The 14,704-nt window shown below is 38.8% G+C and overlaps 1 protein-coding gene across 2 annotated transcripts; it reads right to left on the bottom strand.

Moving 5' to 3' along the window:
- Positions 1–1,148: 1,148 nt before the first annotated feature.
- On the bottom strand, positions 1,149–14,102 carry CUNH2orf15 (chromosome unknown C2orf15 homolog). 2 transcript variants are annotated; one of them, XM_037126686.2, is made up of 2 exons: positions 14,066–14,102; positions 1,149–2,313 (listed from the first exon to the last, which is right to left on the bottom strand). In XM_037126686.2, exon 2 carries the CDS (start codon positions 2,261–2,263, stop codon positions 1,991–1,993), a length of 273 nt encoding a protein of 90 aa, XP_036982581.2. In that variant the 5' UTR covers positions 2,264–2,313; positions 14,066–14,102; the 3' UTR covers positions 1,149–1,990. The 2 variants fall into 2 exon arrangements, with proteins under 2 accessions (XP_036982581.2, XP_036982582.2); XM_037126687.2 differs by lacking the exon at positions 14,066–14,102 and adding an exon at positions 13,599–13,657.
- Between the last annotated feature and the right edge of the window lie 602 nt (positions 14,103–14,704).

Here is a 14,704-nt window from a genome sequence, read left to right as displayed (position 1 = left end):
TCTTTTAGGTTAATTTGTTGATAGTTGTGACTTTGTTGTCATTTTACTGTTCATATTTTTTATCTTCTTTTTCTTAGATAAGTTCCTTTAACATTTCATATAATAATGGCTTGGTAATAATGAACTCCTTTAACTTGACCTTATGGGGAAGCATTTTATCTGCCCTTCCATTCTAAATGAAAGCTTTGCTGGATAGAGCAATCTTGGATGTAGTTCCTTGCCTTTCATGACTTTGAATATTTCTTTCCAGCCCCTTCTTACCTGCAAGGTTTCTTTTGAGAAATCAGCTGATGGTCTTATGATCACTCCTTTGTAGGTAACTGTCTCCTTTCCTCTTGTTTCTTTTAGGATTTTCTCTTTGTCTTTAATCTTGGGTAACTTAATGATGATACGCCTTGCTGTGTTCCTCCTTGGGTCTAACTTCTTTGGGACACTCTGAACTTACTGGACTTCCTAGAAGTCTGTTTCCTTTGCCAGATTGGAGACGTTTTCCTTTATTACTTGTTCAAATAAGTTTTCAATTTCTTGCTGTTGTCCTTCTTCTTCTGGCACTCCTATAGTTCAGATATTGGAACGTTTCAAATTCTCCCAGGTTCCTTAGTCTCTCTTCATTTTTTTGGATTCTTATTTTTTCCTTTTCTTCTGGATGGATGTTTATTTCCTTCTTTTGTTCCAAATTGTTGCTTTGAGTCCTGGTTTCTTTCCTGTGACTGTTGGTTCCCTGAACATTCTGCTTTATTTCACTTTGGGTATCCTTCATTTGTTTTTTCATTTTTCAACCAAACTCAATCAGATCTGTAAACATTTTGATTACCAGGGCTTTAAATTTTCCATCAGATAGGCTGGCAATCTCCTCATCGTTTATTTCTGAGGTTATGTTCTGTTCTTTCATTTGGGCCTTATTTCTTTGTCTTGGCCCAGCTCTTAGGTTGTAAGGGGGTGGGGCCTTAAATATTCACCAGGGCAGGGCAACCCTCTTTGCTGCCCGTGGGGGAGCGGCCAGAGAGGGAACTGTGTGGCTTGCCTGCTTGTCCCTAGTGCACTTTTCAACTCTAGTGTGAGGCTGGGAGTATCTCCCACCAAGGCAACCACACCCCCCCCCCCACAGTAGCCCACAGTCAGCCGAGTCCCCTTAAGTCAGCCCCTCCTGTGCAGCCCGCCAAACTCAGCACCCAGCCACACCTCCAAGGCTGTTGCATTGCCGCCATTTTTCAGAGTTGGCCCATTCAGTCTGCTGCCTTACCAGTCTGGTTCTGGTTGATTTTTTCTTTAATTCTTTGGTTGTCAGAGTTCCATGCAGTTTGATTTTCTGGTGATTTTGGTTGTTTATTGATTTTAGATTGGTTGTTACCCTCCTTTTGGTTGTGCGAGGAAGCGAAGGGTTTCTACCTATGCCTCCATCTTGGCTGGAACTCCTGCTATTTCAAACTAATACATATTTCAGTATTGCCAGTAGGAATGGCAAAATGATATATAAGAATTTTAAGCCTGTTTTATTATATTAAATATTGGTGGTATAAAGTGGTAGCATCTATAAGATAAACTATTACACATTGAAATAAGTATTTTGTAGCTCTGAAATGAATCCAATGTGGAAGAAAAAAAATCGGTACACTAAGAAGTAGTGTGACACACTGATGTCAAACTGGGCACTGTTTTGTGTTTTTGATCACTTGTTAAATATTTAATTAATACGTTTTGGTGCCATTTAAATACTGTTACTCAAAAAACTCCAATTATGACAAGGATAGAATGTAATACCAGAGACTTTTCCTTTGAATTTTAGAAAGTTCTAAAGTAACTCCCTAAAGTAACTAGTTTGAGTATGCATCATCAAAAAATATAGTCTGAGGTGATTCATAAACAGTGAAAAAAATCGATCATCTTCTTTCATTTTGTTAGGTTTTCCTAGTAAGGTCAACTTCTTATTCAACATGCCCTCTTAGTCAAAAGCGATTTTCGGTTTCTTTGGTTTTAGGTACAAATAACTTCATTCCACATCTGTCACTTCTATTCCATCACTTTCTTTAACATAAACCACTGAACCTAAGGTTTTCTCTGAAAGAGATCCTGTGCCAGTCTCTTTACATCTTGTAAAGTTTTCTTGGTTTGTGTCTTCTAATTTTATTTTCTTGATGTTTTGAAATAACTGAGTCACTGGTTCCAACTTGCTTTTCTCAGTCCCTTTTAAGTGATTATCCACTTTTGAATCCATACACATAGCAGATACTTGAGTAGCAGATTTACTAAGAGAAAATCCCATTGGAACAGCTGAATAAATATAGTAGTGGGAACACTGCTTCGACTTGATTGCTTGAGGGAAAAAAATGGAAACAAGTGAATACAGCAGGTATTTAAATCAACTTCACGGCAATATTTATTTTACTGGAATGTCATGGTGATGATGCCAAAAATATAAAGTAAAACACTTCTACCTCTCAGTATTTACATTTTTTCTGTGGGACAGGTTGCAGGTTCTACAGATTCTTTGAAAGTCTTTTTAAAAAGAAATTTACCAGGTTTTGTGTATCATCACCTTTCAGAAAATAGAACTTCTCTACTTGGCCTTTTCTATCATTATTGCTACTAAAAATATAGTACTTATTAATGAATTAATGAAATAATTACTGACATACAGTCTCTAGTGGCCTATAGAATGAACAGTAATGACCTAACACAGTCCATACACTGTGCTAGGTGTCCTCCAAAAAATAAAGGTGGTCAAACATTTGTAAAATGTATACCAAATAATAACATACCATCAAAATATATGAGGCGAAAACTGCCAGAACTGAAGGGAGAAACAGACAGTTCTACTCTAATAGTTGGAAACTTCAATACTCAACTCTCAATAATGGATAGAACTACTACACAAAAGATAAAGAAATAGAAGACGAACAACAAATTAAAACAACTAGACGTACCAAAATATATAGAACATTCCACCCAACAACAACAGCATACACATTCTTCTCAAGTACACATGGGACATTTTCTGGGATAAACCATGTCCTAGGCTACAAATGGACTCTCAATAGATTTTAAAAGATAGATGTCATACAAAGTATTGTATCTTCTCTGATCCAATGGATGCAGTTACAAATCAATAACAGGCCCTGGTCAGGTAGCTCAGCTGGGTAGAACATTGTCCTGATACACCAATGTTGTGAGTTTGATCTCTGGTCAGAGCACGCGTACAAGAATCAACTAAAGAATGCATAAATATATGGAACAATAAGATGATGTTTCTCTCCCTTCCTCTATCCAAAGTCGATAAATAAAAATTTATTTAAAAAATCAGTAACAGTAGAAAAAAACAGGAAAAATTCCAAAATCTGTGGAAATTAAACAACACACTCTTAAACAACCAATGGATGAAATAAATAATAAGGGAAATCAGAAAATACTTAGAGATGAATGTAAACAATAATATATCAACTTATTGGATGCTGCAAAATCAGTACTAATGGGGAAATTTATAGCTATAAACCCTCAAAAAAAAAAAAGACCTCAAATCAACAACCTAACTTGGCCACTAGAGAAGAAGAAAAAGAACTAAATCCATAAGTAACAGAAGGAAGGAAATAATAAAGATTAGAGCAGAGATCAATGAAATAGATCGTGGAAAAACTAGAGAAAAAAAGCCAATAAAATCAAAAGTTTTCAAATTATTAAAATCAGAAAGTGGGGGACATTACTGTTCATTCTATAGAAGTAAGCATTATAGAGAATGCTATTAATAATAGTGCCAACAAACTGTATATCCTAGCTGAAATGGATAAATTCCTAGAAACAAAACTTGCCAAGATCAGGTTATGAAGAAACAAAATCTAAATGAAAAAAATCTAAATAGGCCTATGACTACCAAAGAGATTGAATTAGTAGTAAAAAATCTCTAAACGAAGAGGAGCCCTGGACTCAGTGGCTTCACATGACAATTCCATTTACATACTGTAACATTTAAAGCAGAACTCATACCAATATTTCTCAAACTGTTTCCAAAAACTTGAAGAGGAGGCCTAATTTATTCTAGGAGGCCAGCATTACCCTGATACCAAAGCCACACAAACACCTTACAAAAAAAGTACAGACCAATACCCCATATGGACATTGATGTAAAATCCTTAACAAAATACTAGATAACAAAATTCAGCAGTAAATTAAAAATATACACCATGACCCAGTAGAATTTGTCCCTAGAATAAAAGGATACTTTGACAGGTGAAAATTGATTGATGTAACACATTGTATTACAGAATGCAGGAAAAGAACTATGATTGTTTCATTTGATGCAGAAAAAGCATTTGACAAAATTCAACAGCCTTTTATGATTAATAAAACTCAGAAACTGGGAAAAGAAGGAAACGCAATAGAAGCCATATGTGAAAAATCCATAATGAAGATCATACTCAGTGGAGAAAACATTTCCTTTATAATCAAAAATAAGGCAAGGATGCCCAGTTTTGCCACTTCTAGCAAAAATAAATAAAAGGCATACAAATTGGAAAGGATGAAATAAAATGATCTCTTTACAGATGATATGATCTTATACGTAAACTAAAGATTCCAAAAAATTTGTTAGAATAAATGAATTCAGCAAAGTAGTGGGATAAAAAGTCAACATGCAAAAATCAGTCACGTTTCTGTATGCTACCAATGAACAACCTTAAAAGGAAATTAAGGAAATCGTTTATAATAGCATAAACGTAATAATAAAATACTTAGAAATTAACCAAGTAAGCTAATCTAAAGAATATGAATGGCCAATAAGAACATGAAAAGATGCTCACCATCACTAATGGGGAAATGCAAATCACAACCATGAGATACTGCCTCATACCCAATAGGATGGTTAGTATCAAAAAGCCCCAGAAAATAACAAGTATTGGTAAGGATGTGGAAAAACTGTAACTCATGCACTATTGGTAGGAATGTACAATGGTATAGTTCTTGTGAAAAACAATTTGGCAGTTTCTCAAAAAATAAAAAAAATTACCATATAATCCAGGCAACAAACTTCTGGGTATACACCCAAAATAACTGAAAGCAGGGTATCAAAGAGATATTGGTAAAACTATGTTCATAGTAGCATTATTCACAATAGCTAAAAAGTGGAAACAACTTAAATGTCCATCAACAGATAAGCAAAATGTGGTCTATTCATACACTGGAATATTATTCAGCATTTAAAAGGAGGAAATGCTGCAATCTGCTGCAATCGGATGACATTACACTAAGTAAACTGAGCCAGTCACAAACAAGTATTCTATGATTCTACTTATATGAAGTACTTAGACTAGCCAAAGTCCTAGAGACAGAAAGTAGGATGGTGGGTGCCATGGGGAGTTACTATTTTTTAAAGATTTTACTTATTAATTTTTAGGGGATGGAAAGAAGAGAAACATTGATATGCAAGAGACATACCAATTGGGTTCACAGGGTGGCGCTTAATCCACTGAGCCATACCAGCCAGGGTGGCCATTATTGTTTAATGGGTAAGAGTTTCAGTTTTACAAGATGAAAAGGGTTCTGGATCGATCAGATGAATGGTGGTGACAGCACAACATTATGAATATATTTAATGCACTGAACTGTATACTTAATAATGGTTAAGATGGTAAATTTTATGTGTATTTTACAATTCGAAAAAATTTTTTTAAATATGTCCAATTAAAGTTCACTACTTTTTATTACAGATGCCCAATCTGTTAAGATGAGCATGCAGATTGGTGGGAGGGCATGGAAAGGTTCTGAAGGAAGGGGTTCTAGGTCAGGTTTGGGCTTTGCATGAAGAGCAGGAATTTGGAAAGCAGAGTTGACCAAGATGACACAAGGGGACAGCTTTCTGTCACAAGGAAGACAGTGAAGACACGAAAGCCCAGTGCTTTTTAGAGAACAATCATCTACTGAAGATACTCTAGCAGCTGTGAATGAAAACTACTTAAGACATTTTTTAGAATGTATTATTTATTTAATATTTATGTACTGTGGAATTTTTATGAGTTTACAGTTCTATCCCCATCAAGCCCTAATTATTTATTGACAGAGTTCTAAAGATATCATCTTAAAAACTTGTTTATCAATATTTGTGATTGAATGGCATGTTTAATCTACAACAGAACAGAGTCCTGGGCCTTCTGTAGTATCTCAAACACAGTAGTTACTCAAATGTTGTTTATGTAACAATTAAAAAAATAGTAATTTGGCTTTCTAGGCATCAAGTACAATTTAGCAAAATTTAAAAAAATATCTCTGATTATATTCTAAAATTTCTTAGATTTAGAACTTGATGAATTTTATTCCCTTATCAAATAAATATCCAATATTCAAACTAATAAAATTGAGTTTATTATATTCCTTGGTTTCTCCTCTTTATTTAAAAAGGAAATACTCTTGTCAAAAGTGTATAACTTGAGCATAATCATGAGGAAACAATCAGCTAAATGCAAATTGGGAGACATATAAATAGCTTGTGCTCAAAAGTGTCAACATATGAAAGAGAGGTTGAATTTTTCCAGATTAAAGGAGACAGAAGAGATAATTTTCAAATGCAGTGGATGATCCTGAATTGGGGGGAGGGACAGGAAATGTATTAAGAAGGACATTTCTTGGACAACTGGAAAATTTAAATGTGGATGGTTCATAATAATACTATCATGTCCATGTTAAATGTCCCAAGTATGATAACTATATTGTGGTTATTGATGTGAACACTGACCCGCAGTGTCTGAGGCATTATGGATGAGACAAGACAAATTCACCCAGACTACCAAATCCTGTGGAGAAAAAGGGAATAGCACGGCCAGTCTTTCAAGGGGAGAGCACCCTGACCCTTGCCTTGGCAAGCTTTTATTGGCTTTCTAATAGTATATGTCAAAGAAGATTTTCGTTCATTATGCTTAGGTTTACTTTAAGTAATTACTTTTTACAGATAGCAATGGAAAAGATGTTACTGATGACTTCTTACAGATTACCAAGAAAAAAATGTTGCAAATGCGAGGGAACCATCAGAGTAATTGGTCTGGTTACACTTCAGTCCTTCGGAGAATTAGCACAGACTTCAGGAAGCTGCTTTAAAGATATGCAGTAAGCATTTGCTGCCTCAGCTCTGGGTGAGGGAGTTTTAGCAAGAGCAAGTCACAAAGCAGCCTGGGTATAATGCAGGCCTGATCTCCCATGGGAGAACCAAATTCATGGGTTTGACGTCCTGCGTGCCACCACATGCCTATGGGCTTTCCCACGGGGGTGAGCTACATTTGCTATTCCACACGGAGAGGTTCCCTATAGGTTATATAAATTAATATCTTTGGTCTTAGAAGATATGCTGGACTAGGGGTAAAGGATCATATTTGCAACTTATTTTCAAATTATATAGCAATAAACAGCAACATAGAGAAAGTAAAATATATAACATGTTAACAGTTGTTGAATTTGTGGGTAAGGATAAAAAATACTATGTTCTTGTTCAATTTCTGGATGGTTAAAACTCAAAAATATAAAATGGAAAAGAAAATAGCTAATAACTATATAAAACAACACAATGTATTTGAAATCAACAAATGTAAAATAATGGTAATTCATATAATTATCGACAAGTACAAGAAATTCAGTGTAATTGAGAGGTAGGGAAAAAACCAATTACAACAGGGTAGATTTGGCCTTAGGAGTCTCACCCTGACTTGTTTGGGATTTTGAGTACATAAAGGGAGAACAAGTGTATTTGGGGCCTCTTGGGCTTCACACTTGGATTGCCATTCAAGAAAAAATCATGAATGCATAAGGAAGAATAAAGTTTCAAATAGAGCTAAATAAATTTGGAGACGGATACATACAGACACACACACACACACACACACACACACACACACACACACACAAAGAGAGACTTGCCTTACCAGATGTTAAGATATGTTACAAAATCAAAATAACAAAAACTGTCCAGTGTGGGTGCAGGAACAAATAAATGACCAATAGAACATGATAGCTCCAAGTTGCACCTAGGCATGTGCAGGAACTTCAGACATGATAAAGGTGGCACCATATAGCAAAGGGAATCAAAGAAACTAAGCGTAGTATAATACCACTGTGAACACTGACTCACCATGTGGAGGAAAATAAAGCAGGATCCTATGTTCCATGCAAAAGGGAAGTCTGGATGCAATAAAGACCGAAATGTGAATGGTGCAACTATAAACACAATATTAATATATAGGACAATATATTTGTAACCTTGGGGTGGAGAATTAAACAATAAAGAAACAACAGATGGATCTGACTATGCACAACCAATAATTCCAATAAAGAAACTATAGACTTAAAAACAATGCAGAAGAGATTGGAAGATGTGCTGTCCAAAGCTAAAAAAAGGTTTAGCTAGAATTTAAAAATCAACAAGGAAAGAGGAAACCCAATAGAAAAATGGGCAAAAGATAGACATAATTCACACACAGATTAGGGGATACCAAATTGATAATGAGTACATAAACACATGTTTAAATTTAATAAGAATCAAACATGCAAATTTACTACCATCAGAATGGCAGGCATTAGAAACATGGATGACGCTGAGTATAAGGAGAATGTAGGGTGACAGGAAAACTTGTTTATTTTTTCTGTGGAGTAATGTTTAAAATTTATATTTATTTATTTTTAGAGGGAGGGGAGGGGAAGGAGAGAAACATTGTTATATGACAGAGAAATATCCATCGGGAATCTCTGGCATACCCCAAGTGGGGACCTGGCCTGCAACCCAGGCTTGTACTCTGACCAGGAATTGAACTGGCAACCTCTCAGTTTGCAGGCCATCACTCAGTCCATTGAGCCACACCAGCTAGGGTTGGTGGAGTACTTTTTAACTCCTATTTTATATTCTTTTAAAAAAGATTTTATTTATTTATTTTAGAGAAATGGGGAAGGGAGGGAGAAAGAGAGGGAATGAAACATCAATGTAAGGTTGCCTCTAGCACACCCCATACTGGGGATATGGCCTGCAACCCAGGCATGTGCCCTGACTGGGAATCAAACCAGCAATGCTTTGGTTCGCAAGCCTGTGCTCAATCCACTGAGCTACACCAGCCAGGGCCTCCTATTTTATATTCTATATCCAATCCTTCAATGAACCCTGTTTTCACTTCCACCCTTGCCCTTTCCTCCCCACTGTATGTTCTTTAGTCTATATCTGGAATGAGCCTTTTAAAACATAAGCCAGATCACATCAATGCTCTGCTCCATGTGCTCAAGTTTTCCCTACATATCAAATCTCCAGTGTAGGCAGAATAATGGCCCCCAAAGATGTCTAAGGTTGCAGATGGAATTAAAAATTGCTTAACCAACTGACCCTGAGGTAGGGAAATTATCCTGGATTAACTGGTGGTTACCAATGTAACAAGCAAGAGTCTTCATAAGTGAAAGAGACAGGAATGTCACTCTGATGCAATGTCAGAAGGATTTGACAGGCCACTGCTGGCTTTGAAGATAGGAGACCACAAGCCAAACAAAGTGGTAAGCCTGTAGAAGCTGGAAAGGTGAGAAAACTGATTCTCCCCAAAAGCCTCCATAAGGAATGCAGCCCTGCTGATATCTTGATTTAAGCCCAGTAAGATGCATTTTGGACTTTTAACCTCCATAACTGTAAGATAATAAATGTGTTGTTTAAAGTCACCAAATTTGTGGTAAATTGTTACAGCGGCAGTAGGAAGCAGATATACAAAACAGAAATCTGTGTTCTCAAACTCCTCTCCTGTCTCTCACTCACTCTGCATCCGTCCCATGATCTCACTGCTGTTCCTCAAGCACAGGTTATACCAAACCCTGTTCTGCCTCAAAAGGGCCTGTGCACTTCCAATGCCCTCAGCCTGAAGTAATTTTTGAATTGCAAAACAATTCTGTTGGAGATGATTGGTGACATAGGGCCTGAGACTAGGAAGAGACAGCTGACTTCTGCTTTTGGCCATGATACAGAAACAAGGACCAGATTTGTCCTCATGCCCTAAACATGCTAGAAAAACAGACAAAACACATGAAACCACGGTTTTAAGATATTGGACAATAGGCAGTGCAGGTGAGTAAAATCCCTAACAGAAATGAAATAAACAAGGTGAGCCCTGGAAGTGCTCCCTGCCTGGAAATTTCAATCTTCAGCACAAGGAGGGGGAATTCAAATTGAGTCAGTTATGTTAAGGAGTTGAGAAGAGAGTTCAGAGTTTGTGGAGGCCAAGGTAGCTAGAATTTGGAGAGCAGAGATGGGCAGTGAGAGGATGTTGGGAACCACCCTGCTTGGTTTCAGAAGCTATAACCCCCCCCCCCCCAAGGCTAAGGCTGAGTGAGTGACCTTGGAACCATAAGCCACTAAGGAGATAAAGCTTATCTCCCTGGCAGGAGCGCCACTTTTGCTCCTTTTACATCCATAATTGGCCCCCAATGCTTCATGGGTTAGCCAATGATGGGTAATATTCCCCAAGTGGGGAATGATCTAAGGCACGATCATGGGGAGGCCCCAGGGAAGGACTTGGGGGCTACAGCAAAAGGGGGTGATGGACCCTTGACCCTTGTCTTTGACATAGCCTAAGTCATTCTGTCTTCGAGAAGTCTCCTAAACTCTTGGCTGCCTTACTTCCCCTGCCTGACTTAAGCCTGAAACAATGCCAGTGGTGGGTGCAGCCCTGTGCTGGAAAGGGCAGGTCCCTAGGGCAATCAGGCCTAAGAAAGAATATTAAAATCCTGTGAAACCTGCTTTGCTAAAAATGATCTCAATTAAATGATAAGGGTCCAAGCAGGAAATGAGTTTGTTTCTCAAAGTTTTATAGCCCTTTAGCTAACAGACACTGACTCAGAATAAGCCCTCATAGTTCTTTGTATGCTATCTATTGTCCGATCTGTACTGTCTGACAATGACTGATGAGCTTTACCTGTATGCCTGTGCAAATTGATTCCAATAAAAGCCCACTGATGAAAAGGCTCTTGGCCCTTCTCCTTTGAGAGACTGGCCACCTTTCCTCCCCAAGCAGATCATGTCTTGGTAGATTTATTTTCATCTGTGGTGGCCGGGGTGGGGGGAGCGGCACCCTGCAGGTGGAGCCCCTCCCCCCCCTGCAAAAGCAAGCCCCAGCAATTTGCAGAATATTCCCCACAATCCTTTGGCTGAGTACTTAGAGTGCTTATGTCTAAGGCACATATTGAGGCCTGGGAAAGAACCAGCAAAAAGGAGAAGGTAGACACAGGCCAAGAATAGAGTTCCCACCAGCCTGGGTGGAAAAAATTCCTACCACATGGAGCACTAAATAGAGTCCTCACAAAGACATTGGCTTGGTAAAGAGGCCAAGTTAGCCCTAGATAAAGACTATTGTGGACCTAAAACTCAAAAGCAAGCTTCTAAAGCAGCACAGTCCAACAGAACTTTCTGTGATGATTGACCAATATAGTCGCCAGTAACTGTGTGTGTACACTTGAAAAATACATCATATGACTGAGGAACTAAAATTTAAATTTTACTTAATTTTATTAACATAAATTTAATTAGACATATGTAGCTAGTGGTTACTATTTTTGACAGGGTATTTCTGAAGGATCAAACTGTTTCCAGGTAACCTTATGGTATCTCAGAACAAAGCCTAAATATATTTAAAGAAAAACAACTTCCAGCATTCAACAGTGTAAAATCTACAATGTCTGGTAGCTGACAAAAACTTATGAGCTATAGAAAAAAGCATAAAAATATGACTAACCCATAAATAGGAGGAAAAAAAAATCATTTGATAGATACCTAGAAATGACACAAAATGATAGAATTAATACTCAAGTACCTTAACAGGTATTTTAATATGTATTCTATATTTTCAAGAAGGTGGAGCAAAGCATAAGTACGATGAGGTAAGAAATGGAAGATATTAAAAAAAATTAAACCTCCAGAAATGAAAATACAGTTCTGACAAGAAAAAAAATCCCATTGTGGATGGGATTAACAGTCAAAGGAAAAAACAGTGAACTTGAAGATACATCATAGAAACCATCCAATTAAAAAATAAACCAGAGGATCAAGCAGCTTCACATATGTGCAACTGGAGTGGCTGGTTTCTTTGAGGGAAACAGGCAGGTACTTGGAAAAAAAAAAGACAAAATAGAGGTTTTTCATTCTGAAGCTTATGAAATGATGATGGGAAAATGAAGGGAATAGAAAACCAAGACCTCAGAATTGCACTGGAGTGTGTCACAAGGAAGAGTGCAGAGGTACTATGAGAGCATTAGCTGGGGCAAGAGGAGCACTGACCACTGGGTTTTCATTGAGGGAAGAAAATTTTTACTGTCTTGGGCTGATGGAGGAAATCAATAGTCATGATGTGAAAAAAAGTCTTTATGCCCTGGTTTGGCTGTAAAATGATCTTTACATTTCCAAAGAATCTTCAGTAACATCTATGTGGTGTACAAAAATGCTTAATTCCCACCCCCCCACCCCAACCTGAAGCAAAGTACTTTCCTGCCTCCTATTAATAATCCTCTCATTCTCCAAGGCTCAACTCTGAGAGTTTTGAGGTTCCTACATTTTTTCCTTTCTTTTCAATAATGCTATATAATGAGAACATTTTATTCAAAATAATCTTAATATCTGAAGAGAAAATGAGGTTATACATTGTTCTCCCTAAAATAGTTTCTCAGGTTGGTCTTTGAGAGCTCAAGCTTTTTTTGCAACTTATTCTATCAATTAGGTATAATTATATTTCAGAGGAAATGTACCTCTTGGGCCTCTGACTTCTTTATGTAAAATAGCAGCAACACTCTAATTTTTTTTAGTATCTAGTTATACTTACAAAGTATGATATCTGAAAATAAACACTACAAAGTATGAGAAAATGTAATGGCATACATGATGAGAACTGAGCAGAGAATGAAAACAAATGGCATTTATATTTAAATGTACTTTTTATGAAGAAATTTGTTCTAATATAAAATTTGTTTATGCCTGCCAATAATATATTGTGGAAAAAAATGAGCATGTACCTGTCAAACCCAGGAACTGTGAGATTACTTTTGAAATGCACAAGTGAATATTAAATCAAGGTCCTCAGAGAACAGCTTTAAAAACCTTGTAATCTATTTTCAATTGTGGAACAGACAGGGGGACAAAGTCACCATTAAAGTTTAGAAGCCCCTGGGTTATTTAAGAAAGGTGAGACATGTTAAACATTAATTAATCAATTAAAGACATTTCTTTTCAAGCTGGGCTCCAAAATTTTAGAGTAAAATGTAGTTCATTCTTTATTTACTAAAAAGTTCATTTTTCCACTTTTAGGTAATGTGATTAATTTTAACATAGTTGGATAACCAAAAATATTATACTTGGTTAAGTTAAAAGTGTTCCCTAATTAAGAGGATATAAGTTTAAATGGTGTTGAACAGGAGAAAAATCGTTCCAATATTAAGTATCACTGACGTATTATATACCCTTTAGTTTTTTGTTAACCATCACCAGTTTTTCTTGAAAGGGGATGGCATGTGGAGAAGGAATGCCAATCAGGAATCTGCACTTTCACTGTTAGTTCTGCCACTTCCCGATTCAACCCTGACTGGGCAATGGAGGGCTGACCGAGGCCGCCGGCGCTCACCGAACAGGCTGGCTCACTCCCTGGGCGCTGCGGCAGGACCCTAGCTCGGAGGCTTCCCGAAACCCCGCTGCAGCAGGAGAGCGCACCAATCTCCCAGCGCGCAAGAGCAACTCTGGGGAATAAAGAGTTTAGTGAACGTGGGTCCAGAACGGTGCCTAACGTTTGAAAAAACTGGTACCTAGCCGTACCGTCCAAGCGGCAGGTGCTCAAGAGCTTTACTAAGGCAGCAGAAGGGCACTACGGCCTGCGCATGCGCGTTCATTCCAAATGCAGTCGCTGGCGGCAGGGAGTAAGATATAGCTGGTATTGGAAAAAAGAGAAGCGGCTGGTTACTAGGAGACGGGACGCTCGGATTGGACGTCTAAGCGCTGCGCCGGCGTGCGCCTGCGCGGCGCGAAGGGACCAGAAAAAGGCCTTTTTTAGGAGTCTGCTTTAGGCTGGCAGGTGGGCGTACGCACGCTACTTACGTGTGTGCACGCGCAGGGAGTGTGTTCCCCGCGAGAGGGAGGGTCCAGCCAGGTACGCGTGCGCACAGGGACTGTGGGCGCGCAGGACGGAAGCGAAGCGTAGGCGCCCGGGAGGTGGAGGACAAGCCCCCCTCAGGTACATAGCGTGAGGGCGGGGCCCACGGAGGCGTCGGTCGGCGCTAACCGCCCCCGCCTCCTTCCCTCCGGGTCCTGCCTTCCTCCACCTCCACTGGGGCGGGGCAGGGTCGTTTTGGAGGTGGGAAGGGAGGGATAAGGGGCGGAGAATGGTGATGGGGTGGGTCCAGGATCCCTGGCGGAGACCGAGACCTGGTAGTCGCCTGGATGAGCTCCGAGGAGGTGTGCGGACTCAAAAGTCCTGGGAGGGACCCGGACCTCCAGGTAGAAAGCAGGAGTGATGCGCCAGGATGGGATAAAGTAGCTTCGGGGCGGGAAGGCCTCTGAGAGGGCAGCTGCAAGAGGGAGTGTGTGGCGGGGGTTTGGGGACTGTGGGCGACACCGAGGTAGGTATTCACTTCTTGAGCTTCTGTGAGCGACAGTAGCGGGCAGGATTTCGGTCCCTGAAGCTCTCCAGTAGCAAACTTTGCTTCTGTTGCCGTTTCTTAGGAGTTTAGGTTTGAG

The sequence above is a fragment of the Artibeus jamaicensis genome, unplaced genomic scaffold (genome assembly GCF_021234435.1).
Source record: "Artibeus jamaicensis isolate MK-2021 breed Jamaican fruit bat unplaced genomic scaffold, CSHL_Jam_final contig_384, whole genome shotgun sequence".
NCBI classification, from domain to species: Eukaryota; Metazoa; Chordata; class Mammalia; order Chiroptera; family Phyllostomidae; genus Artibeus; species Artibeus jamaicensis.
This window is presented reverse-complemented; position numbering and strand designations above follow the sequence as displayed.